General features: G+C 36.0%; 2 protein-coding genes across 7 annotated transcripts; both read left to right on the forward strand.

Annotated features, from left to right (window-relative positions):
* The first annotated feature begins 1,191 nt into the window (after positions 1 to 1,191).
* On the forward strand, positions 1,192 to 4,166 carry cth1 (cysteine three histidine 1). Its single transcript, NM_130939.1, is given in 2 exon segments — positions 1,192 to 1,299; positions 2,843 to 4,166. Coding segments are annotated over 2 exon segments (960 nt in total). The 5' UTR covers positions 1,192 to 1,290; the 3' UTR covers positions 3,794 to 4,166.
* Positions 4,167 to 7,721: 3,555 nt separating this feature from the next.
* Positions 7,722 to 25,427, forward strand: taf6l (TAF6-like RNA polymerase II, p300/CBP-associated factor (PCAF)-associated factor). Of its 6 annotated transcripts, none has more exons than XM_073906659.1 (12): positions 7,725 to 7,866; positions 7,990 to 8,601; positions 10,013 to 10,099; positions 10,180 to 10,330; positions 10,409 to 10,459; positions 11,815 to 11,909; positions 12,611 to 12,685; positions 13,755 to 13,975; positions 18,064 to 18,196; positions 18,301 to 18,429; positions 20,112 to 20,608; positions 23,579 to 25,420. In XM_073906659.1, the coding sequence occupies exons 3-12, from the start codon at positions 10,028 to 10,030 to the stop codon at positions 23,916 to 23,918; spliced, it is 1,764 nt and encodes a 587-aa protein (XP_073762760.1). In that variant the 5' UTR covers positions 7,725 to 7,866; positions 7,990 to 8,601; positions 10,013 to 10,027; the 3' UTR covers positions 23,919 to 25,420.
* The last annotated feature ends 1,603 nt before the right edge of the window (positions 25,428 to 27,030 follow it).

The following is a 27,030-nucleotide window of genomic DNA, read 5'->3' on the forward strand; positions in this document are numbered from 1 at the left end:
CCTGCAATGAATTTGAGTCAACATATTCAGCAGGATTCCAGACAGTGCTGTTAAAGGGGATAATGGGCAGAAACAGCAGAAAAACACCTGAGGATTTCCCCCCAAACATCAGACAGTTTCAAACAAGACCAGAAAGTAACAGTGTGGCTGAAAGAAGTCTTTAATTGATGTTTAAAATATATAGTGTATTTTATTGAGCATCAGAGTTTTTATATATATATATATATATATATATATATATATATATATATATATATATATATATATATATATATATATATATATATATATATCTACAGACTATTTTGAGGGATGTGAACAAAATCAATGGTCTCAGTGTATTCTTTTTTAACATTTAATTTCTATAGCTTCAGAGAATCCAACAAGAGCCACAAATTGATAAATAATGTCATGACAGCTGTTTTAACATCAAGGTATAATTGAATTGCTCTTGTTACAGTTATGAAAGTTTGATAACACGCAGGAGATGTTCACATTGGCACATTGTAATGGTCTATATATATATATATATATATATATATATATATATATATATATATATATATATATATATATATATATATATATATATATATATATATAGTCAACATATACCCAGTGTATTTGAAATATATATTAAGATTTGGTTATTTACTATTAAATCAGTGAGTGCAGTGGCATCATTTCAGATGAGAATGGCCTGTTGTTATTGTGTAAGGTCACACAGTAAATCTATATTCTCATTTCAAGCCTCCCAATAAGCAAAATACAAAGCCTCGGATCTCCACTTCACAGACACACGCACAACCGGAGGTGTGACGCAGTAATTGATACAGGATGGGGCTGTGTGTATATTCTCAGCTCGCCCTTTGAAGTCTCCTAACAAGCTACTTGGCAAATGTTTATTCCAGGGGAATCGGCAAGAAATGCGGCGATCTCCAAATTTGATCAACTTGAAAACGCCCACCACAGACGCTTCAGACTGCCTCCAAATTAGATTGGCGGTCACCTGTGTTGAAAGTGATTGGGTGGTTCGCAGGTTGACGCGTCACAGCTGATTCGTGTTTTAAAGGGAACGCGGGAATGGACGCTGGTCGCTTTAAAACAGCAGCTCGAGCGGTTGCAGGTACGTAGGGCTTGCCAGGTATAAGGTGTAGTTCGCGTCTTTCATCTCGGATTGGGCAAAGGAGTATAAAGCGTGTGAAGAAATCTTTCCGGTGTAGTTGGGACGCTTTTGAAAGCTTAATATTCGGTTTCTTCAGTTTTGTGCAGCAGTCTGAAAACGCAGTAATGTTTGAGGTAAGTTTGATCTTTCATTGTGTTTTAATTTGAACTACGTTAAGTTTTACGTCAGGTTATCTTTGAGACATTACGACTAAACGCATGAAATATTTGCAGACCAACTGAACAATGATCTCTAGTTTGTTTTAGTTAAAGGCAGTTAACTGAACTCTTTAAAGTGCTTTCTATAGCTTTAAAGTGCTAAATTACATGAGATAGATCTGTATAGTTGGCTTAACCCTTTACTTAAAAAAAAAAAAAAATTAAGTAAAAAAAAAAAAGCATCTGTGACTCCCTAAAGACCCCTTTAGGCGATAACTCGTTGATATAGTCTACTATAGACTTTAATATTCCCAAAACATGGTAGATGACATGGTAGAAAACATTATTTGGCAATCGATGGCTACAAGTTCTCAGTATTTTCTTAACCTAAACCTGGTTGGAAAAAGTGGACCAGTGTTTACAATCTTTCCACATGGCAATTGTTCACAATAGTATTGTCTTTGAGGGGTATCTATTTGGGGCCCTCAATAGTTCCTAAAGGCATATTTCACCACAAATTAAGTCTGATTTCAATTTCTTCTGGTGATCAAAGGATACTTTCTATTTTGGTAGCTGGTACCCATTGGCTAACATAGTTTTTCCTATGGGAGTTAATGGGTGTCCGTAACTGGCATTGAAAATATTTCCAATTAACTCATTGGTTACAATACTCAAGGTACATGAGGAGGAAGATTACATTATTTTTTTGGATTTTTTTTATTTTTAAAAGAACCCCTTCATGGTAAAAAAAACCTCTTTAAACCACACTTCTAACAATAAAAGGTTATTTTTTTGGGCATTGTTTTGGCTATATTAACTTAACGTCTGGTAAGCCATTGCCTTCCACAAAGTTCTACTGAAGCATACTTTTAAAAAAATTTTTTTTAACCTTTCTTTACGGAAAAGCTGGTTATTTTAAGCTTTGATCACTTCCAAAGTGGTTCTTTAGCAAAGCAGAATTGGTTCATTCTGTAGTATTGCTGTAAAAACCCTCATTTTAGCACCTTAATTGCAGACATTACCACTGCTTGGTCGCAAGTAGGCCCACATGCAATCTATGTGTGCAGAAATCTGCAGCTTTTTAGTCAATTATTGAGTAGTTAAGTAAATAAATAGCAAAATAAATGAATAAAATAAAATTGTGTTAATGTCAGACTTTAAGTTTTTTTTTTTATTAATTTTATTATTATTATTATTATTATTATTATCCCTCTCCTCTGGTCTCTTAGGAAATGTATTATATTGGAGGCTTTGTTTACCAAATAAGTGGATCTACTTGGATTTTCATTGTAAACCATTTAAATTTCATATAAAGTTTAGTTCTGACACTCTTAATCATTCCGCATAAATCCCAATTTAAAAAATAAATGGAGAAAAAAAAAATGTTATCGCTGAAATGGCAAATGTCTGCAGATTCTGTCTGGGCCTAGTCATAAGATTTGTTACTAGGACTTGTATTCCAATAATCTGGTCAAGCTTTGTCTTTTTAAGAGTCCTAAAATGCAGTCTTTTGTTCCAGACCAGTCAAGACGACCTGTTCCTGTTCCCCACTGAAGGCCTGAATGAGGCGTTCTTCCCCGAGGAGGGTTTAGGTGGTGGTGGTGGTGGTCTATCTCTAGCTGAGGCCTTGCTTCCCTTGGTCGAGTCTCCCTCTCCCCCAATGACCCCTTGGCTCTGCTCCACCCGCTACAAGACTGAACTGTGCAGCCGTTATGCTGAGACGGGTACCTGCAAGTACGCCGAACGCTGCCAGTTTGCCCATGGCCTCCATGATCTCCATGTGCCCTCCCGTCATCCCAAGTACAAAACGGAGCTGTGTCGTACCTACCACACTGCTGGCTACTGCGTTTATGGCACACGCTGTCTGTTTGTGCACAACCTTAAAGAGCAGAGGCCTATCCGTCCTCGCCGCAGGAACGTGCCATGCCGTACTTTCCGCGCATTTGGGGTTTGCCCGTTTGGCACCAGGTGCCACTTTCTCCATGTTGAGGGAGGCTCTGAATCAGATGGTGCTGAGGAAGAGCAAACCTGGCAACCTCCGTCTCAATCCCAAGAGTGGAAGCCTCGTGGTGCCCTCTGCCGCACTTTCAGTGCTTTCGGCTTCTGCCTCTATGGCACCCGCTGCCGGTTCCAGCATGGGCTTCCCAACACCATCAAAGGTCACCATGCCAACCACACGTCCTGGCCTCAGCAGATGACCAACGGAGGGTCTATTTCGCCAATCTCTGACACCTGCACTTCACCATCTCCACCTTCCTCGTCTCCTACATCTGCGTTGCCGTCTCCGGTCTATCCCGACAGCTCCGGTCCCATCACGCCTCCATCAGTGGAAGCGGTGGCCAATAATGCCTTCACCTTCAGCAGTCAGCATCTGAATGACCTGCTGCTCCCTCTGGCCCTTCGGCTCCAGCAGCTGGAGAAAGCTGCCAGTGCTGGTCCTCAAGACGCCCTGGATAAACCGCTGCTGTAGTGAAGTCTGGCATGCAGATGATCCCTGGAGATGACTTTTAACTGTGACTGTACTGTGCTGAATTCATGTTTAACCCTGCTTTTATTAGTTACTGTGTACAGTGTGTGGGTTTTTTTTAATTGCCTTTTGAGACCAATTCTCAAATGCTTGCTTTTTATTTTCTTAATTTTAAGTCTGTCTTGTACTTCTGAGGACACTTATTTTGACAGACTGAATGAAGCCCCTTAAGTGTGTGAACTGATTTAATTTTTACTGTTGTACATATGAAGGATTTGATTTATGAATGTTTCTAACTTATGGATTTTTCAACTTAATGACCTTTAAATTATATTAGAAACATCAACATCCTTGGATTTTAATAAAACCTCTTAATGACTTGCTTTGTCTTTCTTAATATGGCAAATGGTGAACTAAAGTACCAACTGCCTCTTTTTATTTTTTCCTGAGAAATTCATATGAACAGGTTTATTAGTAACCCTGCATTTAGCTGTAGTTCTCTATTGAATTTAAGCAGGGCCTATGTGGAACTGACATTACTACTTTATTTTTTCCTTTTGTTAGTCTCTTCTAGATCTTGATGGAGTGTATATACACTGTTAGTCTTACTTCCAATACAAAAACTCCTGGTAAATGATTCATTTTAATTTTTTTTTTAATTTCCCTTTACAGCCTAGATGTTGTTTTATAACTTAAAATCCAATCACTTCAAGTAGATGCCAGCATTTGGTTACCAAAGGGTAAAAAGCTCTATTGCAGTGCAGAAACCCTATTGGAAATATTGGGGCCATATATTTGTTCATATTTTAAAGACGTGGAAATTTTTTATTTAATGCAGTGTTTGTACAATCTGACACCCACTTTATATTGTAAATCAATCAGGCAGCGGTGATCATTGATGTCTGTGTATATATATATATATATATATATATATATATTATTATTTTATTTATTTTTTTAAACATGCTGATTTTAGTAACTGTAAACAGTTCACTGAAAGTGCTTGACACAGGAGGTTATTGCAAGAGTTCTTCTGCATATCTTCTGAGCCTTGATGTAAACATTTAATTCATGATCCTGTTAATTTTGTGTATATAGGTCAAAATAATTAGCCTTTAATGGAACTTAAAAACCTACTTTAAAAATGGATTTTAGGGTCGAATTTTTTAGCTTTACAATGTTTATATATATATATATATATATATATATATATATATATATATATATATTTGAACACTTCTCACAGAGTAAAAAGAAATCTTGTTCAAATGATGTTAACTGTCATTAGCAGTTAATGATGCTCATTCTTCCTGCCTGCCCCCTTTTAAAGTTTTTCAAGTGCTTTATTTTGGTCAATAATATGTTCAATGTACACTTTTGGACCGATGTTAATGTATTTTAAAGCCTACTTTCCCTAAGCTGGTTTTAGTTGGTTGAACAGCCTGGTTTTAAATCATTCATTCATTCATTTGCTTGTCGGCTTAGTCTCTTTATTAATCCGGGGTCGCCACAGCGAAATGAACCGCCAACTTATCCAGCAAGTTTTTACGCAGCGGATGCCCTAAAAACATGCCCCAGTAAAAATCCTCTGTGCCCCAGTAAACTTTGAGAAATACAATTTACTTCATTCAAATGTATTAAGAGTGGTGATGCCAGAATAAAGACGTTAGGGGCCATTCACATTTGGCGTCTTTTGCATGCGCAAGTTTGTTATTCTCTATGTGCAACCGAAACACCGCTGGTGAAAACAAACTGACGCATGCGTGCAGAAAAATATTCCCCCGAGCCTCACGCGCTGCTCCTGCTCTTGTTTACATGCATGCTGATAAAATATGCGCCACGAATCAGGAGTAAAGGCCTATTCACTTACTTTATGACACGAGGTGTTGACACTTTCCCAGAGATGGGTTGCGGCTGGAAGGGCATTCGTTGCATAAAAATTTGCTGGATAAGTTGAAGGTTCATTCCGCTGTGGCGACCCCGGATTAATAAAGAGACTAAGCCGACGAGCAAATGAATGAATGAATGATTTAAAACCAGGCTGTTCAACCAACTAAAACCAGCTTAGGGAAAGTAGGCTTTAAAATACATTAACATTGGTCCAAAAGTGTACATTGAACATATTATTGACCAAAATAAAGCACTTGAAAAACTTTAAAAGGGGGCAGGCAGGAAGAATGAGCATCATTAACTGCTACTGACAGATCATTTGTACAAGATTTTTTCCAAGCCGACAAGAAAATGAATGAATGAATGAGATGTTGACACACAGCGAGTTTTGCAAGTTGTTAATGTTATTAAGTCTTACTTTCCCGACTCATTTCTGCTTACAGCCATATAGGCTTCTATAATATGATGATGATCTTATTTTGTCTAAGCATGGCTAGAAGCAAAAATGAGGGATAGAGTTGGGGATGTAAGACTTAATAACATTAATTCTCGGCCTTGAGTCATGATGAACAAGATGAACAGATAATTATAGGCTATATGCAAATTCTTAAGTGATCTTAGTTTATCACTCCAGTTTTGTCTTTGCATCATTTTCCAGTTATATTTAGGATTGTTTTCTGTTAATTATTTTAATATAATAATTGTATAATGATAATATTAATAATAATTTTATTTATAATAAATATAAATATTTTTAATATTGTGTATATGGGGGTGATTCGCCCAGGGTGCAATTTAAGCTAGAACCACCACTAGGTATGTTGATGATTGAGGTAAAGTTGGTTTTATATTTGCACATTCATTCAGTGATAACTTGTGAAATGCTCCCTATATTGTTTAGCAAGATACTTTGAATAGTCAGTCTGAAATCACATGTAAGCATGACCTGAAAACAACATTAGCACTATTTATTTGACTGTGAGCAATGTTGTGCTTTGATAGTGATTGGCTGCTAATATGAGTTCATCGTTTAGACTTTGCAAAGAATACTTTTTCTGAAATTACATTATTAAGGAGAACGTCTGAATGTGTGAGTAATCCAACCTCAATGTGTTGATGGGTTCTGTTATTTCAGAAAGTCTCTGACTAAACTAAAGTTTTGGCTTTTATTTGACGTGCACAAGCATGAATTCTGTCTAAATATTTAGCATTCCTATAAAATAATGTGTGCATCTGTTTATTGCTTTGAATAGCTTCGAACTGTTGAAAACTTCATAGCTTTTTCGTATGTTTCTGCAGAAAATAGCTCTCCATTTAAACAGTTTTAAAATTGTATGCTAGGCCTATATTAATATGGGATTCATTCTTTATTTTATCTTCTTTCTTTCATTTATATTTTACAACATTAAAACAAAACTTTGTAGGTAAGCATTAAAGCATGCTATAATGTGATACACAGTGCGTTTATTTTGAATTTAGCTTTTTTGCTTATATATCATGGAGGCCTGCAATCAATCAGTTTCACACAGACAACTACAATCAAACAAAAATGACAAAAGGATTTCTGGTGGTAAAATAACAATGAAACTTCTTTGTTACTTTGATAGACCTGTATATTTTTTTCCAGGAACCAGGCTTGACCAGGCTGGTTTTAGCTGGTCTTGGCTGGCCTTCCAGCCTGACTAGGCTGGTCATCTCCCAGTCTGAGCTAAGACGGCTAAAACCAGCCAACCAACCTAGGCTGGTATAAGCAGTTTTTTCAGCAGGGTTCGCAAATATATTTTTGTATTTTTAATATATTTGCAAATACATATTTGTACCCTAAATGGCGGCTTTACATTTTAATACAGACAGTTGAAGGCCTTGAATTTTGCAGTTCACATTGGCAGTTTGGCTGAAATGTTTTTCCATTATTATTAAATAATACAGCGTGTGTGAAATCAGACATGTAGAACACTTGATGCTAATATAAATGGCAAACTATCTGAAGCGAAAACTCCGCGCCACAGAAAACAAACAAAACTGCGCATGCGCGGAGTTCTTAGCCAATCGGACACCCTCCTCAAGTTCAGCAGTGTGTTGTCGGAAGAGTTTAGCATCTTGTGCTAACGTACTCACAACAATGCTGTAAATCAGAAAATAAATGACATTTATGAGCCCACTCAGCACCGGTTGACAATAAGAAGGTACGATGCGTGTTTTTAGCCCCAGTTTGTTATGCTAACGCAGCCTTGCGAGGAGTAATAAGGAGAGGCTGGTGTTACGCGGGTCTGACGTTAATCCGCAGCATCTTTAGTTCTAACGTGAAGATGACCGAGAGGGAGGAACGGCGCTTCGCTGAAGTGCCCCGGGAGTCCGTCAAACTGATGGCGGAGAGCGCCGGAGTGGAGCTCAGCGAGGAACTGGCGGGTCTGCTGGCCGAGGATGTGTGCTACCGGCTCAGGGAGGCCACACAGGTCACATATACCAGTTCATCTTTTCATTAACGTTACTGGGCTGCAGTTGGTTTTATATTTCCACATTCAGACTTTCTCATTAATAATGTCATTTTATAAAAGTATTATTTGTAAATTATAAATGGGGAAATCAATTAATGACTATCAAAATGTGACTATTAAAGTATAACATTCTTCAGAGCCAATTGAATGTTGCTAATGTTTTTTTGAATGAAGTCATACTTGACTGCGATTTCAGACCAATAGCGTGGTAAGTAAAGTTAATCATGAGGACCGTTAAAATTAGCGAATATAAAACCAACTTTACCTCAATGATTTAAAGCTTATACAGACATGAACAAAACTTGTTGTTTATTTTCACCTATTTTGTGATTATTGATTTTTTTTTTATCCGTTTCAAGTTATTTCAGTGACTGCTGTGGGGCTTTCTTCAGTTAAAGGGCACCAACCATTTTGTCCATATCTGTATGTGGACCTGCTTTGCTTTGTAGTTTGCACTGATGTGTGTGTGTGTATGTATATATATATATATATATATATATATATATATATATATATATATATATATATATATATATATATATACACACACACACACACACACACACACACACACACACACACACACACACACACACAGTTGAAGTCAGAATTATTAGTCCCCCTGTTTATTTTTTCCTCCAATTTCTGTTTTTTTTTTTTTTCAATGCATTTCTAAACAAAAGTTTTAATAACTCATTTCTAATAATAATTGATTTATTTTATCTTTGCCATGATGACAGTAAATAATATTTTACTTGATATTTTTCGAGACACTTCTATACAGCTTAAAGTGACATTTAAAGGTTTGACTTGGTTAATTAGGTTAACTATGTAGGTTAGGGTAATTAGGCAAGTAATTGTATTTCGATGGTTTGTTCTGTAGATAAAAAAAAAAAAATAGCTTAAAGTTGCTAAAAATTTGGACCTTAAAAAATTAATAACTGGTTTTTCTCTTGCTGAAATAAAACAAATAGGACTATAAGATAAGAAAAAAAATTATCAGACATACTGTGAAAATTTCTTTGCTTTGTTAAACATCATTAGGAAATGTTTAAAAAAAGAAAAAAAAGTTCAAAGCGGGGCTAATAATTCTGACCTTAACTATACTAAAAATGTAGAACTTTGTTTTAGTATGTAGGCCTTTGGACTAGAAGCAAGAAAAAAAATTAAAGTGAGAAAAACATTTATTTTTTTATGTTAAATCAGTCATTGATAAGGTCTATTATATAAAGGGATATTGACAATCAGTCAATCATCAAGTAATCGTTAGCATCCCTAAATAAAATAGCCTATAGTATACACATTAAAGGATATTTCTCCCTAAATTCACTGTACTCCCCATTAAAAGGACAGCTCATCCAAAACTGAACATTCTGTGACCATTAACTCACCTTTTACTTGTTCCGAACCTGTTTTATTTATTTATTTGTTTTTATGTTGAACAATAATATCCAATAACTAGTAGGTAATGTCTTTACAAACAAACAACAAATAACAAAGATTTTGGATAGTAAAATAACAATGAAACTTCTTTGTTAATTTGATACTGTAATTTTCTTTTCTTTTTTTACCGGGAACACCACTAACACTACCACTAACTAACTTCTAACAAAGTGGAAGAACATCTCCCTCAAATTCAAAAAAGTATCAAAACAGATTGTATACCCTGTGTGAACACATTCAATACATTTTAGACTGTGACTTTTTTAGGTTTATATTTTTTCATATATGTCATTTTATTCTTATAAAGCATTAGCAGGAAATGGTATTGTTAGACATTGTTATAAAAACAAAACCTTAAGGCTATACATTTAATCTGCTTTTCCACCCACAGAACAGCTCACAGTTCATGAGACATGCGAAGAGACGGAAACTGAGTGTGGAAGACTTCAACAGAGCCCTGCGATGGAGCAATACTGAGGTATAGCTTTGAGTGCATTGTTAATAATATGCATATTAATGGTGTTCATTGTGACTCTTTAACATCTGGATGTTTTCTAGACCGTTTGCGGCTATGGTGCACAAGACGCCTTACCTTTCCGTCCACTAAAGGAAGGAGAACTTTTCTATGTAGAGGATCGGGAGATAAATCTGGTGGAGTTGGCACTTGCAACCAACATACCCAAAGGCTGTGCAGAGACGATGGTTCGAGGTGAGAGTGGTTTAGTCATTAGGAAAATTTGTATCATTTCATTTTAAGAATGACTAATTTTGTTTTCCTCATTTGCAGTACATGTGTCATATCTTGATGGGAAAGGGAATTTAGAACCTCAAGGCACAGGTGAACTTCAAAAATATTTCATTACAACAATGAAATACAGCAACATCTGTATTATGATCAATAAACCAAGAAAAAAAACTGCAATTTCTATCTATCTATCTATCTATCTATCTATCTATCTATCTATCTATCTATCTATCTATCTATCTATCTATCTATCTATCTGTCTGTCTGTCTGTCTGTCTGTCTGTCTGTCTGTCTGTCTGTCTGTCTGTCTGTCTGTCTGTCTGTCTGTCTGTCTGTCTGTCTGTCTGTCTGTCTGTCTGTCTGTCTGTCTGTCTGTCTGTCTGTCCGTCTGTCTGTCTGTCCATCTATCCGTCTATCCATCTGTCCGTCTATCCATCTGTCCGTCTATCCATCTGTCCGTCCGTCCGTCCGTCCGTCCGTCCGTCTGTCCGTCCGTCCGTCTGTCTGTCTGTCTATCTATCTGTCTGTCCTTCTATCCATCTGTCCTTCTGTCCGTCGGTCGGCTATGGTCGGTCGGCTATGGTCGGTCGGCTATGGTCGGTCGGCTATGGTCGGTCGGCTATGGTCGGTCGGCTTTGGTCGGTCGGCTATGGTCGGTCGGCTATGGTCGGTCGGCTATGGTCGGTCGGCTATGGTCTGTCGGCTATGGTCGGTCGGCTTTGGTCGGTCGGCTATGGTCGGTCGGCTATGGTCGGTCGGCTTTGGTCGGTCGGCTATGGTCGGTCGGCTTTGGTCGGTCGGCTATGGTCGGTCGGCTATGGTCGGTCGGCTATGGTCGGTCGGCTATGGTCGGTCGGCTATGGTCGGTCTGTCGTCCGTCCGTCCGTCCGTCCGTCCGTCCATCTATCTATCTATCTATCTATCTATCTGTCTGTCTGTCTGTCTGTCTGTCTGTCTGTCTGTCTGTCCGTCCGTCCGTCCGTCTATCTATCTGTCTGTCCTTCTATCCATCTATCCTTCTGTCCGTCTGTCGGTCGGTCGGCTATGGTCGGTCGGCTATGATCGGTCGGTCGGTCTGTCGTCCGTCCGTCAGTCAGTCAGTCCGTCCGTCCGTCCGTCCGTCCGTCCGTCTATCTATCTATCTATCTATCTATCTATCTATCTATCTATCTATCTATCTATCTATCTATCTATCTATCTATCTATCTATCTATCTATCTATCTATCTATCTATCTATCTATCTATCTATCTATCTATCTTTCTGTCTTTCTGTCTGTCTATCATTTATCATCTATCTATCCATACATCTACCTATCCACATACATACCTACCTACCTACCTACCTACCTACCTAGCTACCTAGCTACCAAACTACCCACCTACTTGCCTATTTTGGTTTATGTATAATATGAATGTGTAATAAACTGACAGGATGTTTTTTTGTTAGTGCCCACTGCTGTTCAGTCTCTATCAGAAGATCTTCTGAAGTATTATCAGCAAATAACACGGGCCATTTTAGGAGAGGACCCACACCTCATGAAGGTACTTGTACTAGTGTACAACACTGGATGTCAGTAATGTCACTTTATCAGTAGAAATGAGCTGTCAGATTAAAAAAGGGTGCATTTAATTGATCAGAGGAGACCAAAAAGAATTGAAATATGTAATTTTGGTCTGTTCATCAAAGAATCCTAAAAAATGTCGCACTGTTTTCACAAAAAATATTGTATAAGACACTTAAGACTGTTGGAAATTTTGCTTTGCTACTACATGAATAAAAATATATAGAAATATAAACCTGTTAGATCTATTCTAAAGTATATAATTGATGACTTTACTAATAAATTATTTGAGTCATTGCAGAGATGTATGAATGCAGTCGTTCAATCACATGGGAGATACATGAGATTAATACACAATATTAATTATTTTTCCACTGCACCATGACTTCATATTTTATACTGTGGATTATTTCCTTTTGTCTAAGCTAAGTCAGAACTTACTGTCCTAATTAAATTATTAAAAACTAATTTTGTAAAATAAGCGTAATCTAGAGGCTCTCATATAAGCCACTTCTGATACCAAATGATCAACTAGAAGTCCAGTTATTATTTGTTGTTCCTAAAACTTGGAAAAGCGACAAGACTTTTGTCAGGTAGTGTATTTGGTGAGCATGTAAAACATTTTTCAAAATCGCTAATGTAAATGATAAGGAGGTAAACTATGTATTATTTTACTTTCAGGTGGCTTTACTGGACCTCCAGTCCAACTCAAAGATCGCTGCCCTCTTGCCTTACTTTGTTTACGTCATCAGTGGGGTAAGTTTGCTTTTGTCCATGAAGTAAATTAAAAAAAAATAATTCCCTCGACTTTTATATTTACATACCTTCAATAACTGCAATTGCTGTTAAAAAAGAAATCATGTTTTTAAAGGAGCTCTATGTAAGTTTTTGACTGTTCTAAAGTATAATAAAAACCATAATATGTTTGCAGATATTTAAGAAACATGCTACATTACTGTTTTTCTGAAAAACAGTGCTGAAGTCGGATATTCTGCTTTGAAAATGTTTTTTTCCATGCTGGAACGGCTGTCATAGTTTTGATAATTTTATCCTGCCTAATACTAGCTTAGCCAATTATATTTCAGCACCCCTGATTGCCTAAGTAGAAAAATAATTATTTCATAAGTGTATTTCATTCACTCATTTAGAAAAGCTCTGAAAGCATGCGCCCATGAACAAAATGCCACCTCCAGAGGACAGTAGCAGATTCCGACATGAGACAGATTCAGTTCCACATAATATTATAATTAGCAAATGATATAAATATTACGAACGTAAACATTAGGTGAGATGGTTACATTGTATTGTCGTGTTCTAACAAGACGCTTCATGACTGGATACGCTGTGATAAGCAATTAAGCTGTTTGCACCAAACGAAACAAGAGAAATTTAAATACAGCCATCCAGAAGCACAGAATATGCCCTTACAAAATGATAAGGTTTATAACCTATTTAACATTTATTAAATCTTTACATTATTAAATCTACATGCTGAATCACCCGTATGTGTTTAGTTCTAAAGTTCCATTTGAAACGGTTTATTTTTTCAAGATCTGAGGTGAACTATCTGCTATTATTCTCAGTAGTATGGCTATAAATTTATATTGTATATCAAATATGAAAGTGAAAAATCATATTTAATAATTTTAAAGTAAAATTTGAAGTGCTTTTTTATTGTAGCTATTTTATGTAAGACGTTGTTATAATATGCCACAAAATAGCCATCAGTTAACCATATAAACAGAAAAACCAACAAAAATCACGACCATAGTTTTAATATAATCCATATTATAATATGTCATTCTCTCTGTTTCCTCTTCCTCAGGTGAAATCAGTAAGTCATGATCTGGACCAGTTAAACCGGCTTCTCCACATGGTGAAGAGTCTGGTGCAGAATCCGTACCTTTATCTGGGATCGTATGTGCGCAGTCTGGTGTCCAGTGTCATGTACTGCATCCTGGAGCCTCTGGCGGCCTCCATAAACCCCCTCAATGACCACTGGACCCTCAGAGACTACGCCGCCCTTCTGCTCAGCCACATCTTCTGGTATGTCTTTAGCATCCCGCAAATAACTACATTACTATTTTGACAATAGACGTAATCAGGTTGCACATGAGAGATGTAGAATCAGCTACTCAAGACTTACACACTCATATTTATTGAAAGGGTAGGGAAAACTTAGTTGTGACTTTTCTATGAATATTTTGATGATAAAACATGAATGTGTGATTTTTTTCAATGATATTAGAAAATGTTTTTATTAAGGAAATGTTTAAAAAGCTATCTTCTGGTGGAATTTTAGAAAATGTATCATGAGTCAAACTTAACGATTGTATATATCTCTTTTCAGTGTTGTTGTTGTTATTCGTATATCTTTTGTATAATGAATGTTTATTATGAAACCGGTAACACTTTACAATAAGGTTCATTAGTTAATGCATTTACTAACATGAACTAATCATGAACAGCACATGTACAGCATTTATTAATCATAATTTAACATTTACTAATGCATTAATAACATCCAAGTCCATGCATGTTAACATTAGTTAGAGACAAAAACTCTTAAGTAAGAAAAGCATTTTTTGTATTATGATTATTCAATTTCTGTACCTGATTACTATTAGACTGTCGAGAAAGAAATTAAATGCAACATTTCAAACCATTTATTAATGGTTTGAAATATTAATGGAAATTCTTAATTTGAAGTCTTAAATTTAAACCTCGCACAAAAACCATGACACATAATGCACATCAATATTTCAGAGATCATATTTGAACATGACTGTTTATCATTACCATGACATTTTAATGTAAATATTAGGTGTAAGTGAAATTTTAAGTACAGTAGGGACTTTCATGGCACTACATATGCTGGGGGTATGAAGTACAAAGGTGCTTGATTTAAAATGAATAGTGCTTTTAAAAAGTCCTTGACCCGCTGTTCATGAAAAAGTGGGGGAACCTGTATAATAGATGTACATTCATCCAATGTTTAAAAAAAGAATTTTCTCATAATATACATTTTAGTGCTGCAAAATATATAGTTTTAGCTTCAAAACTGCAACATGCACATTCGAAATAATCACATCGCAGGATCTGCCAGATTGAGTCTGAATTGCATTTAAGAATTTTTGCCTTGTTTCTTTTCCAAAAATCTACATTTTAAAATGAAAACAAGATTTGTTTACTTAACTCATTAGCTGATTGTTTTACTCATTTTAAGTTAAACTTAATTTTGACCTATTACTTCTGAAGGTAAAAACTAAATATTTTTTCTTAATTAAAATTTTTTTTTTATGTATATTTGGAATAGAAATGAGACAACAACTCTTAAGTAAGAAAAGCATTTTTTGTATTATGATTATTCAATTTCTGTACCTGATTACTATTAGACTGTCCAGAAAGAAATTAAATGCAACAATTCAAACCATTTGGTGAAACTGTATTCGCATCGCAATATAAATTGCAGAAAAAGTAAATATCACGATATCAGATTTTTCCTATACATTGCAGCATTACCTCTTTTCTCAGTGTCCATAATGGTTTGTTCAAGGTTTATTCACTCTCTAAACTATCCAATATTACACTTTCCAAAAGACTACTTTGCTCTGATTGGCCAGATGGCAAAATCTATTTGATTATTCGGCTGATTATCGCTTGTGACCAATTAACTTTTTTTTTTTTGCCATTAACCTACCATCTACCCATTAATGCCGCAGTCACACTAAAATTTGAGCATGCAAAATTCTGTTCTACTGTGCTGTGAAAATGGGTTAGATTAAACAACATGATTAGACATTTTAATGCACCATGAGTTAACGTGAACTAACAATGAACAACTGTATTTTTGTTAACTAACACAAACAAATACAGTAGTAGATGTATTGTTCATTGTTTGTTCATGTTAGTAAATGCATTAATTAACATTAACTAATGAACCTTATTATAAAGTGTGACCGAGAAACCAATATGATTGCATGCTATATATTGTATATTTAGAAAAAATTTTTGCCATGAATATAGCCAATGCTGCTGATATGGCAATAAAGCATCAATAAATAAACTTTAGCATCCTATACCAAACTCAACTGCATGTATTATGCTATTTTAAAGGGTGTAATTTGGTTTAAGTCTCCTATAATCAGGGTACCCAGACTTCTTGAAAGTCCTTGAATTTCAGAAAGATGAATTCAAGGCCTGAAAAGTACTTAACAAACACAGGTCCTTGAAAGTGCTTTAATTTAAGGTTTATTGTGTTATTTCAACAATTGTACTGTTCTGTTTTTAGAAACTGAATAAAAAAACTGAGAAATTCTTAATTTGAAATCTTAAATTTTAACCTCACACAAGAACCGTGACGCATAATGCACATCAATATTTCAGAGATCATATTTGAACATGACTGTTTATCATTAATATGACATTTTAATGTAAATATTAGGTGTAAGTGAAATTTTAAGTACAGTAGGGACTTTCATGGCACTACATATGCTGGGGGTATGAAGTACAAAGGTGCTTGATTTAAAATGAATAGTGCTTTTAAAAAGTCCTTGACCCGCTGTTCATGAAAAAGTGGGGGAACCTGTATAATAGATGTACATTCATCCAATGTTTAAAAAAAGAATTTTCTCATAATATACATTTTAGTGCTGCAAAATATATAGTTTTAGCATCAAAACTGCAACATGCACATTCGAAATAATCACATCGCAGGATCTGCCAGATTGAGTCTGAATTGCATTTAAGAATTTTTGCCTTGTTTCTTTTCCAAAAATCTACATTTTAAAATGAAAACAAGATTCTTTTACTTAACTCATTAGCTGATTGTTTTACTCATTTTAAGTTAAACTTAATTTTGACCTATTACTTCTGAAGGTAAAAACTAAATATTTTTTCTTAATTAAAATTTTTTTTTTATGTATATTTGGAATAGAAATGAGACAACAACTCTTAAGTAAGAAAAGCATTTTTTGTATTATGATTATTCAATTTCTGTACCTGATTACTATTAGACTGTTCAGAAAGAAATTAAATGCAACAATTCAAACCATTTGGTGAAACTGTATTCGCATCGCAATATAAATTGCAGAAAAAGTAAATATCACGATATCAGATTTTTCCTATACATTGCAGCATTACCTCTTTTCTCAGTGTCCATAATGGTTTGTTCAAGGTTTATTTCACTCTCTAAACTATCCAATATTACACTTTCCAAAAGACTACTTTGCTCTGATTGGCCAGATGGCAAAATCTATTTGATTATTCAGCTGATTATCGCTTGTGACCAATTAACTTTTTTTTTTTTGCCATTAACCTACCATCTACCCATTAATGCCGCAGTCACACTAAAATTTGAGCATGCAAAATTCTGTTCTACTGTGCTGTGAAAAGGGGTTGGATTAAACAACATGATTAGACATTTTAAAAAGCCATTGGTCCATATTTTACATTTCTGTCCAGAGAGGTCATGTTTTGATCCTCGATTGGTCTCAACACAATCATGTGATGCGATTTCACAGGTCAGAGTTCACCAAGCTTGAACTTTGCAGCGCAGCGAAACTTGTCGCATGAGCTTGCATTTCTAGTCTGACGCATTAGTGTGCGTATGAATTGCAGTCCATGAGGCGAAAAGTCCAGTGTGACAGTGGCTTATTGTGGTTTTTGAGGGTTACTTGGCCTTTGTAAATACAGTGATACAAACAGTAACAACAGTGTTGATTTTATTGTATAGATTTATATCAAGTCCACATCCTTTGGAATTGCATGCAAAGCTAAACAACACTTTTACAGATGCAACTATAGTATTTGAGGGTCAAAAGTTATCCGTGGCCAGCAAATGCAGATTATAGCACTGCCTATGTTGGTCTGTGCAGGAAATAAGCCTGGAATCACTTTAAAAAAAAAAAAAAAAATCAATTCAGAAACACTTTGTTTTGGGGTGACGGTAACTCCAGTTATTGTACATGATGATTTAAAAAAAGACACAGACCTTTTAGATTCTAAAACATTACCCCCCCCTCTTTCTTATGCGACTATTTTTTTTTTTTGAGTTTAAGCTTCTTCTTTTTTTTGAATAATTGAATCTGTCAAAAACTGGTCTGACTGGTTGTTTCATCTATGCTATCTTGTAGGACACATGGTGATCTGGTGAGCGGCCTGTACCATCAGATCCTGCTCTCTCTGCAAAAAGTCCTGTCCGACCCAGTTAGGCCTCTCTGTTCTCACTATGGAGCTGTAGTGGGTCTGCATGCCCTTGGCTGGAAGGTGAAGCCCAAACAGAAAAACGCACATAAACACAAACACAAGCTTCACACCTAAACGTCACACTGTTTGTTTATTTATTTATTTGTTTGTTTGTGTTTTGACAGGCTGTTGAACGTGTACTCTATCCCCACCTCCCTGCCTACTGGGCCAATCTGCAAGCTGTGTTGGATGATTACTCTGTGTCTAATGCTCAGGTGAAAGCTGATGGGCACAAAGTGTATGGAGCCATTCTAGTAAGTAATAAAGCTGCAGTCACACTAGAGTTTGAGTGTGCGAAACTCTGTCGTAAGGCGCTGTGAAAAGGGGCATAATTAACCAGGATGATCAGACATTAAAAAAAGTGAGCGATTGCTCCATATTTTAAATTCCTGTACAGAGAAGTCATGTTCTAATCTTCGATTGGTCTCACGCAATCACATTATGCGATTTTGCAGGTCAGAGTTCACCAAGCTTGAACTTTCCAACACAGCGAACTACGAAACTTGTCGCACGAGCTTGCATTTTCGGTCTGCTGCATTCGCATGCATATGAATGGAAGTCTATGGGGAGAAAAGTGCAGTGTGACTGGGGCTTAATTCTGTAGTGCATGAAATGCAGTATGAAGTTTCCGATCTTTTCAAGTAGGGCAGGAAAATATGGGGGAAACTAGTCATTAGTCATTTATTTTGCAATGGGCGCATCTGCAATAGTCACAAAGCAGGATATTCAGTGTTGAGTCGTATTATAGTTGTTATAATTAAGTTTAACCTTAACAAAGTGACTGTTCATTACATGTGTTTTTATGGCCTGGGACTGTGAGAATTTCAAGTTTAAACCATTCAGACACAAAACACTACTAACATTTATTATTATTATATTTATTATTATTATTATTGTATTATATTATTATTTATAAAATATAGTTTGATTCTTTAATTTCTGTAACTAAATACAGAAACGTTAGAAACAGAAATGTTAGACTCCTTCAGAAAACAAAGGATAGCTTATTTAATTTGTGTCTGTTATATATCTATGCTTCTAATTTGTTTATAATAACTTCTATAAATACACTTCCTTACAAAATCATCCTATTCATTCATTCATTCATTCATTTATTTTCCTTCTGCTTAGTCCTCGATTTATCAAGGGTTACCACAGCAGAATGAACCTCCAACTACTCTGGCTTATGTTTTTTGCAGCGGTTGCCCTTTCAGCCGCAACCCAGTACTGAGAAATTATCCTAATCAATACAAAATAATTAAATCTCAAAAAAATCTAATTTAGTAATTGGGTAAAATGTTTTCATGTATCTAAATGGATTGCAAAAAAATTGTTTGAATATGATGGAGCCCTACATTTTTCACTATGAATTTATTTATACACAGTGTACTTATGCACTGTAACTTAAGCTTATTCTGCCATTTATTCGGGCTATTCTGGCATATATTAATTTAGCCCCTTCTCCCATGTAATTAAAGCTGCAACAGAGCATGAAACGTTTCTCACTGCATTTTTCTTACCATTTAAATAAGTGCATCATCCTGGTTTTGTTTTTAGTTTTGGATTTCTTTTCTACTTGCAATATTTGTTCTAAAAAAAAAAAAAAAAAAAAAAACAATAGAATACTGGAGATGCCTCTGTTCATGTATTTACAGTAGTATCATGCTAAGCTTTGATGGCAGTTCACTCATCTAAAACAGTGTTTCTCAACCATGTTCCTGAAGAATCAACAACTCTGAATGTTTTCCCTGTCTCCCTAAACAAACACACCTGATTCAGATCTTCAGCTCATTCGCAAACATTACAATAACTGTAATGGGTGTGTCAGACAAAGGAGAAATCCATAACATGCAGTGTTGGTGGTGGTCCTACAGGAACGTGATTAAGAAACGGAAACCATTAAAATGAACAGCCTACTTTCTTTTCCTCCCTGAAGGTGGCGGTAGAGCGTTTGCTGAAGATGAAGGCACTCAGTCTGACCCTGGCTGCAGAAGGAGGCAGTGCTGCTCTTTCGGGCTCTGTTACAGGAGCTGTCGGGTTTAGAGAAAACTCGCCGGGCCTCAGCCCACCACCAGAACCTCTTTCCGAACCTCCACTTGGCATTGCAAGCCATCTTCAAGCAGGTGGAGCCGGCTGCCCATGGGAGGAGTGGACGCCTGTATCTCTTCCTGCTATGTACTGTGAACTCTACTCGTTTTTTGGAGACAGTCTGGCAGTGCGCTTCAGCACTGACCCGCCACTAGCTGGCGCTGCACCTGCAGATCCCAGTCAGCCTCTAGAGGGCAGAAAAGAGACTGCAACTGCTGCCCCTAATCTTGAGAGCACTCGAAAAATGCCCCAGCTGACAGCCAGCATGAATATAAGCCCACGGCAAGATGGAAGCCCACGTACTGAACCACAGCCTCCTAGTCTGGCTGCTACTGTCCCGGGGAGGTAGGAATCAAGCAACAACAGAAAATTAAAATTGGTCCAGTTTTTGGTGGTAAAGGGATATTTTAATCACTATGTGTTTAATCATCCTCAAGTGGTTCCAGACCTTCGTCTGGCAAACCATCGTGAAGTTGGCATGCCATAAAAATAAATAATCCCCAAAACTACTGTATGCCACATAGATGTTTGTGCTGAGATGATTGGCGAGATATTATTTTTATTATTTTTTCGACCATGTGACGTCACTTTATACTCCAAGTTGCTCAACTTGCTCCAAATCAGCACAATTCGTTTGCATTCAAACCAAAATATTTTGGAAGCCATGACGTCACTTTCCACCCCAATTTCCCTAAATTGCACAAAACTGGTGTCATTTGTTTGTGCTGGTTTGTGCCGTTAAAGCAAACACTGTATCTATTTCCCCTATTTAGATAGCCTACTCAAAATTTTCACTCTCCTCAGTTGGTGTAAATTCGCCAAAACCAGTGACATTCGATAGTGCTGGATTTGTCTTTGAAATTATCTTTAAATATGTTTTCAGAATTCGAAGCAGTGACATCACTGAACACCCCATGCCATACAAATCTCTCCAAACCTGTTTGCTACTTCAAATTTAACCAAAATATCAAAATTCTGTTGTTTGGCAGGACGGGTAGAATTTTCATTTGTGCTGCTCAAATCGAACACCACAAATTGAAACCATTTTTGTGAGATTTAGGAGAACTGGCTTGGAAAGTGACATCATGGCTTCCGGAATATTTTGTTTATATCTAAATAAGGAAAATAGAAACAAACAGCTTTCAGTAGTTTTAGGGATTATTTATTTGTATGGGGTGCCAACTTCACAGAGGTTTCTGTTAGACAAAAATGATATAAATGAAAACAAAAACTATGCACTGTAAATAAACAGCCAACTTTATCAAATGAGTGTAGTTAACTCAAAGTTGCAGAAAAGGTTAATTCTACTCATTTGAAAAAGAGTTTTGAACTCAGTGTTAAAGGTAGAGTTAATTAAATACCTCTTTACTTCCACTTAAATGGAGTAAGCTTACAGTACTCATATAGATTCGTTTTTTAACTCGTAGGGTTTGCAGCAATCTTTTTCCTCAAACGGTTTGAGTTGCCTTAACCTATTGGGTTTTACAGTACTCAAGTACACAGTTTACTGTGCTCAAATTGCTTCGTTTACTCAAATGGATCAAGTTCACGGTACTCATTAGGATTAGTTTTTGAACTTAAATAGTTTGTTTCAATCAGTTTCCTCAAATGGTTCGAGTTACCTTAACTTTTTGGCATTTACAATGTGGAAGTCAATGGTTATAGGTTTCCAGCTTTCTTTAAAATCTCTTTTTTCTCTTTTTCAATGATGTCAGTAAATGATGAAAGTAGTTTCAGTTTTGGATTAACTATGCCTTTAAGATGCGTTTTCGTGATCAGATTGCAAGTGAAAACAGGTAGACAAATTGCAGTTCATGTGCAGAAATTTCAAAAAATAAGCTTGCTAATTTAGATAAAATATACTGTTTAGATACTTTAGTTGATTTAGATACTGTTAAAAATTATTTTTAAGTAAATAAATTACATTTCAAATACAGAAAATTATGTTGGCATAAAGTTATTTTTCGCAATAGGCTAGTTATTAGTGTATCGACACTTAGCTCTGAGGTGACCTGAGTTCGATTCCTGGCTCAAGGTCCTTTGCCGATCCTTCCGCTCCTCGCTTTCCTGCCTGCACTATAATGTGATGTGAAAATAAAGGTTAAAATCCCCTTAAAATAATAATTATAAAAAAAACCAGTAAATTTTAAAGTGGTGAAATCATGTAAATATAGGTTACACATGATTTAATTAAAGTAAATATATATAATGCTATTTCCTTTTCAGAAAACTTCTTAATAAAGCATTTTAACATGTGTATATACATCATTGTCTACATTTAAACCAGTTTAACAAATATTTTAGAAAATTTTAATTAATTAGATTTTCTATATTGTTATTATTGTGCAGGAGATAAGGCAGTTTCTCCACATACCACAATTTTTTTTCAAACAGATCATGCAGTTTCTTATTGCCTAAAACTATCCCTATATGTTGCTTAGCAGAAAAAAAAAAAACATTAGTTTTTAGGTTTTTGGGAACTATTATGTACATTTGAGGTATCACCATTGACCCTTTAAGTGCAAATGTGTACAAAACCCTTTATTTTTGAGAGTGTAAATATTTAAGATGATGTATATTTTGCACAGATGATGTGAGGAATTTAACAAGTGTCCTGACTTTCCAAAAGTGCAGGACATCTGCAGCAAATAAAAAGTGTGCAAGCTCCTGTAAATTTTGCTTGATTTTGCATTTAATTCAATGATAGCAGAATTTATCAATTCTAGAGAAACTGCTCAACTCATTAACTTCCAATACTATTCATAATAGGTGATGGAAACTCAGCCTTTTCGCTTCCTGTCTCCATACTGTCCTGTCTAATAAAGGCAAAAAGGCCAAACATAAATCGTACAAAAAAAAAGAGTCAGGAAATTTGAAATATGGCTTAGAGTGACATTTATAAAGCCAATGAATAATTGTTTTAGAGAGACAGAATATTAAAGGACGAAATAGAAAAGGAAACCGATCAGCAGCTTTTGTCTCTGCTGTAAAATCTCCAAACTACAGTTGAAGACACAATTATTAGCCGCCCTCCTGAATTATTAGAATTAAAATTAAAAAATTTTATATATTGTTTTTTATATATTAGAATTAAAATGTGGCTTAAGGGGCCTAAAAATTTTAAAACTGCTTTTATTCTAGCCAAAATAAAAGAAATAAGAATTTCTCCAAAAAAAAAAAAAAATATTATAGGAAATACTGTGACAAATTCCTGGCTCTGGTAAACTTGGGAAATATTTGAAAAAGAAAATAAAATTGACAGGAGGGCTAATATTTTTGCTATTCATTAATATTCCTTTTGTCCTGTGTCTGCAGATCTCTTGCCCGCTCGTCCTCGTCCTCATCATCCGTCTCACGTTCCAGGTCATCTTCATCACGTCCCGGACGCTCGAGCAGTCAATCCAGAGACATTTTCCCTAAAGCCCGTTTCCCACTGCCCCAGGCTGGACCTCCTGCTTTTTCTTTCATCATTGGCGGGCGTCAAATGGGCCGACGCTGTCAGGGTCGACGCTTTCAGACGAGCTTTTCCCCAACTCCCCCTCTAACCTCGCTCCCACCCCGCGCTTACGCCCACAAGCTGCCGGTCATCGGGAGGGTCAGCAAACCTGTGCGCCGTTGGACGTCTTCACATTACTCACTTCACTTGCCTCTTTAAATCCTGAGGGTGACGTATGGGACGTTTTAGAAACACGAGACTCCAGTGACATCTCATCTGGTGGCTGCATTTGAGTAATACAGATATAAATACTAATACTAAAATGTTTTTGACATTCAAAATGCATCACTATTCTCTCTTCAATGATTGTGGGATAATCTTAACAGCAGATGGGAATAATTTAAACAGCTCATTATGAATTCACTTAAACCTTATTAATAATTATTTTAGGTTCAAGTGGTATTTGAATGGCAGTGTTTCCCAACCCGGTTCCTGGAGGCACACCAACAGTACATATTTTGGATGTCACCCTTATCTGACCCATTAACTTCAGGTTTTGAAGTCTCTTATAATGTTTCAATGAGTTTATTTAGGTGTGTTTGATTAGGGAGAGGTTGAAAAGGTGTGATGTTGGTGTGTTTTTAGGAACAGGGTTGGGAAAACAACAAGAAATTAGATGCAAGCAGAGTACAGCTGTTTGTAAAGCATACGTTTTTTTCAAGATGCATCACTATTCCCTCTTGAATTGATTCTGAGCTGATTTTAACAACAGATAAGATTAATTTAAACAGCTCACTGTGGATCCACTTAAACTTGATTAATTTTAGGTTTAAGTGGTATTCATAAGGAATTAGATGCAAGCAGAGTACATTTGTTTGTAAAGCATACATCGCCATCTTCTGTGAAAAACTAAGCTCAGAAACCATTCAAGAGAAAATAGTAATGCTTTTTTTTAGATCTCATACTTAATTTCTGAAACGATTATTTGCTACATTTAGGGTTTTCACGATACTGGAATTCGGTAACAATCTATACTGGAATTTTAAAAGCGTCCATTTCCCCGCAAACTATTGATTGTGATTGGCCGTCAAGGTCATCAGTTCACCGAACTCACCGCTGTTTACTGAGTGTAAACACAGATACAGGGACACTGGAGTCACGTCGATCAGCTGGTTTGTCTATAAGCTGACCTACGAGTGATGAATTAGAACACCCCAGTGTCACTGTATCTATGGTTACACTTAGTAAACAGCGGTGAATTCAGTGAACTGATGACCTTCACGGCCAATCACAGTCATTTCTGTTGGCAAAAATCAGCGATTTCTAAGGAATTTTTACGAGAATTGAACGTTTTTAAAATTCCAGTATTGATTGGCACCAAATTCCAGTATCGCGACAGCCCTAGCTATGGCTTTTTGAAGTGCTTTACGCAGATAAGGCAAATATTATTTTAGAGGGGAGATGTTTTTGAATGGCCGTTTTTGAATTACTCTTCTGATTCTGATCAGTAGATTTTACTTTGAATTATTTCATACTTATGTTTGAATCTACTGATGATGATAGTGACAGTTAAAGTGTATATTTAATGTTCTCAAAGGATGAAGATGAGCAAATACTGCTTCATTGGCTTTAGTTATTACAGTATGTATGTTTGTATGAGAGTGACGTTTTTACAATGACTAGACTGCTAAAAATAAATACATTATGTAATGTCGGCAAAAGATATTATTTTGTTGTCTCTATTATGTGGTTTGTAATAGTGGCAAGGATTTTTATCATTTTTTTGGGGGGGAAGTGTGGTGCAGTGCGTAGCGCTGTCACCTCTCAGCAAGAAGGTCATTGGTACGGGCCCCGGCTAGGTCAACTGGCATTTCTGTGTGGAGTTTGCATGTTCTCCCCGTGTTCGTGTGGGTTTCCTTCAGGTGCTCCGTTTTCTCCCACAAGTCTGAAGACATGTGCTGTAGGTGAATTGAGCAAGCTAAATTGTCTGTAGTGTATGCGAGTATGTCCTGGTCCTCCAGATTAGGGGTTGAGCGTTGGGCTAACAATTCCCCTCGTAAAAAAAAATAGATGTTACAAAACACCAATATGGTGCAGCTAAATATCAACTTTGATATAAACAGCCATGGGAGTAAGTTTTTTTTTTTTGGAATTGGTAAAACTGCGGTCACACTAGAGTTTGAGCTTGTGAAATTCTGTAGTACGGCGCTGCGAAAAGGGGTGAAATAAAACAAGATGATTAGACATTTTAAAAGTGAGCGATTGCTCCAAATTTTAAATTCCTGTACAGAGAGGTCAGTTTTTGATCCTCGATTGATCTCATGCAGTCAAGAGATGTGATTTCGCAGGTCAGGCCTGAACTCTGCAACATTACGAACTGCAAAACTTGTCGCACAAGCTTGCATTTTCGGTTTAACGCATTTGCATGCGTATGAATGGAAGTCTATGGGGAGAAAAGACCAGAGTGGCCGCAGCTTAAGTCACTGTTTTCTTTTATTTGAGCAAAACACTGCATTGAGTTTGCATACATCATTACGCAACATGAAGGCCATGCTCTTTACTGTTGATATACTCAGGACCATTTGCTGTAGAATAAAATAAATTAAGTTACTTATGAAAATATATATGAAGAGTTCAGATGCAAAAATCTCTAAATGCAGTTTGATATTTTCTTCTAAAATTAGCATTTTTCTCAGATTCCTGTGTGTAGGCTCACTAATTTTTCTTTTATAGTAACGGTTAAGTTCTTTTTATCGCCTTTAAAGTGAAATAACTGAACATAAACAGAGATGGCTGAGGAAAAAAGCTAATTTTAGGAGAAAATTCCAGACAGCATTTAGAGGGTTTTGCATCTGAACTCTTCATATATACATTTTTGCTCTGACAATTTATCTCACTTCAGAAGACCTCATTGTATCATCAGGAGCCACATATATTAATTTAGTTTTGTCTGTATATGTTTTTCAACACTCAAAGTGCTACAAGCTATAGACTTTTGTTCATCTTTTTGTCCACAAAAATCCACGGTTTCAGCTAAATAACCTATTTAATGTTAAATGTTATTATTTTAGTAGAAATATCAGCTACATCTTGTGAATAAAGAGCAAATGTTCTCTATTTTTATTCAAAAAAAATTGTACTCTCAAAGAAAATAGTGACTTTTTAGAGAAATCTTGATTACAGGAATCAGAGTGTAAAACTTTTAAGACCGTTTTTAAGATTTTCCATACATTTTAAGACCATTTAACAACTTAAAAGGTTACAACTGGAACCTGGCAAGATTTTAACTTACAGTATATTTACTAAATATTAATGTAAGAAACTAATCTAA

Source organism: Danio rerio, chromosome 7 (genome assembly GCF_049306965.1).
Source record: "Danio rerio strain Tuebingen ecotype United States chromosome 7, GRCz12tu, whole genome shotgun sequence".
Classification (NCBI taxonomy): domain Eukaryota; kingdom Metazoa; phylum Chordata; class Actinopteri; order Cypriniformes; family Danionidae; genus Danio; species Danio rerio.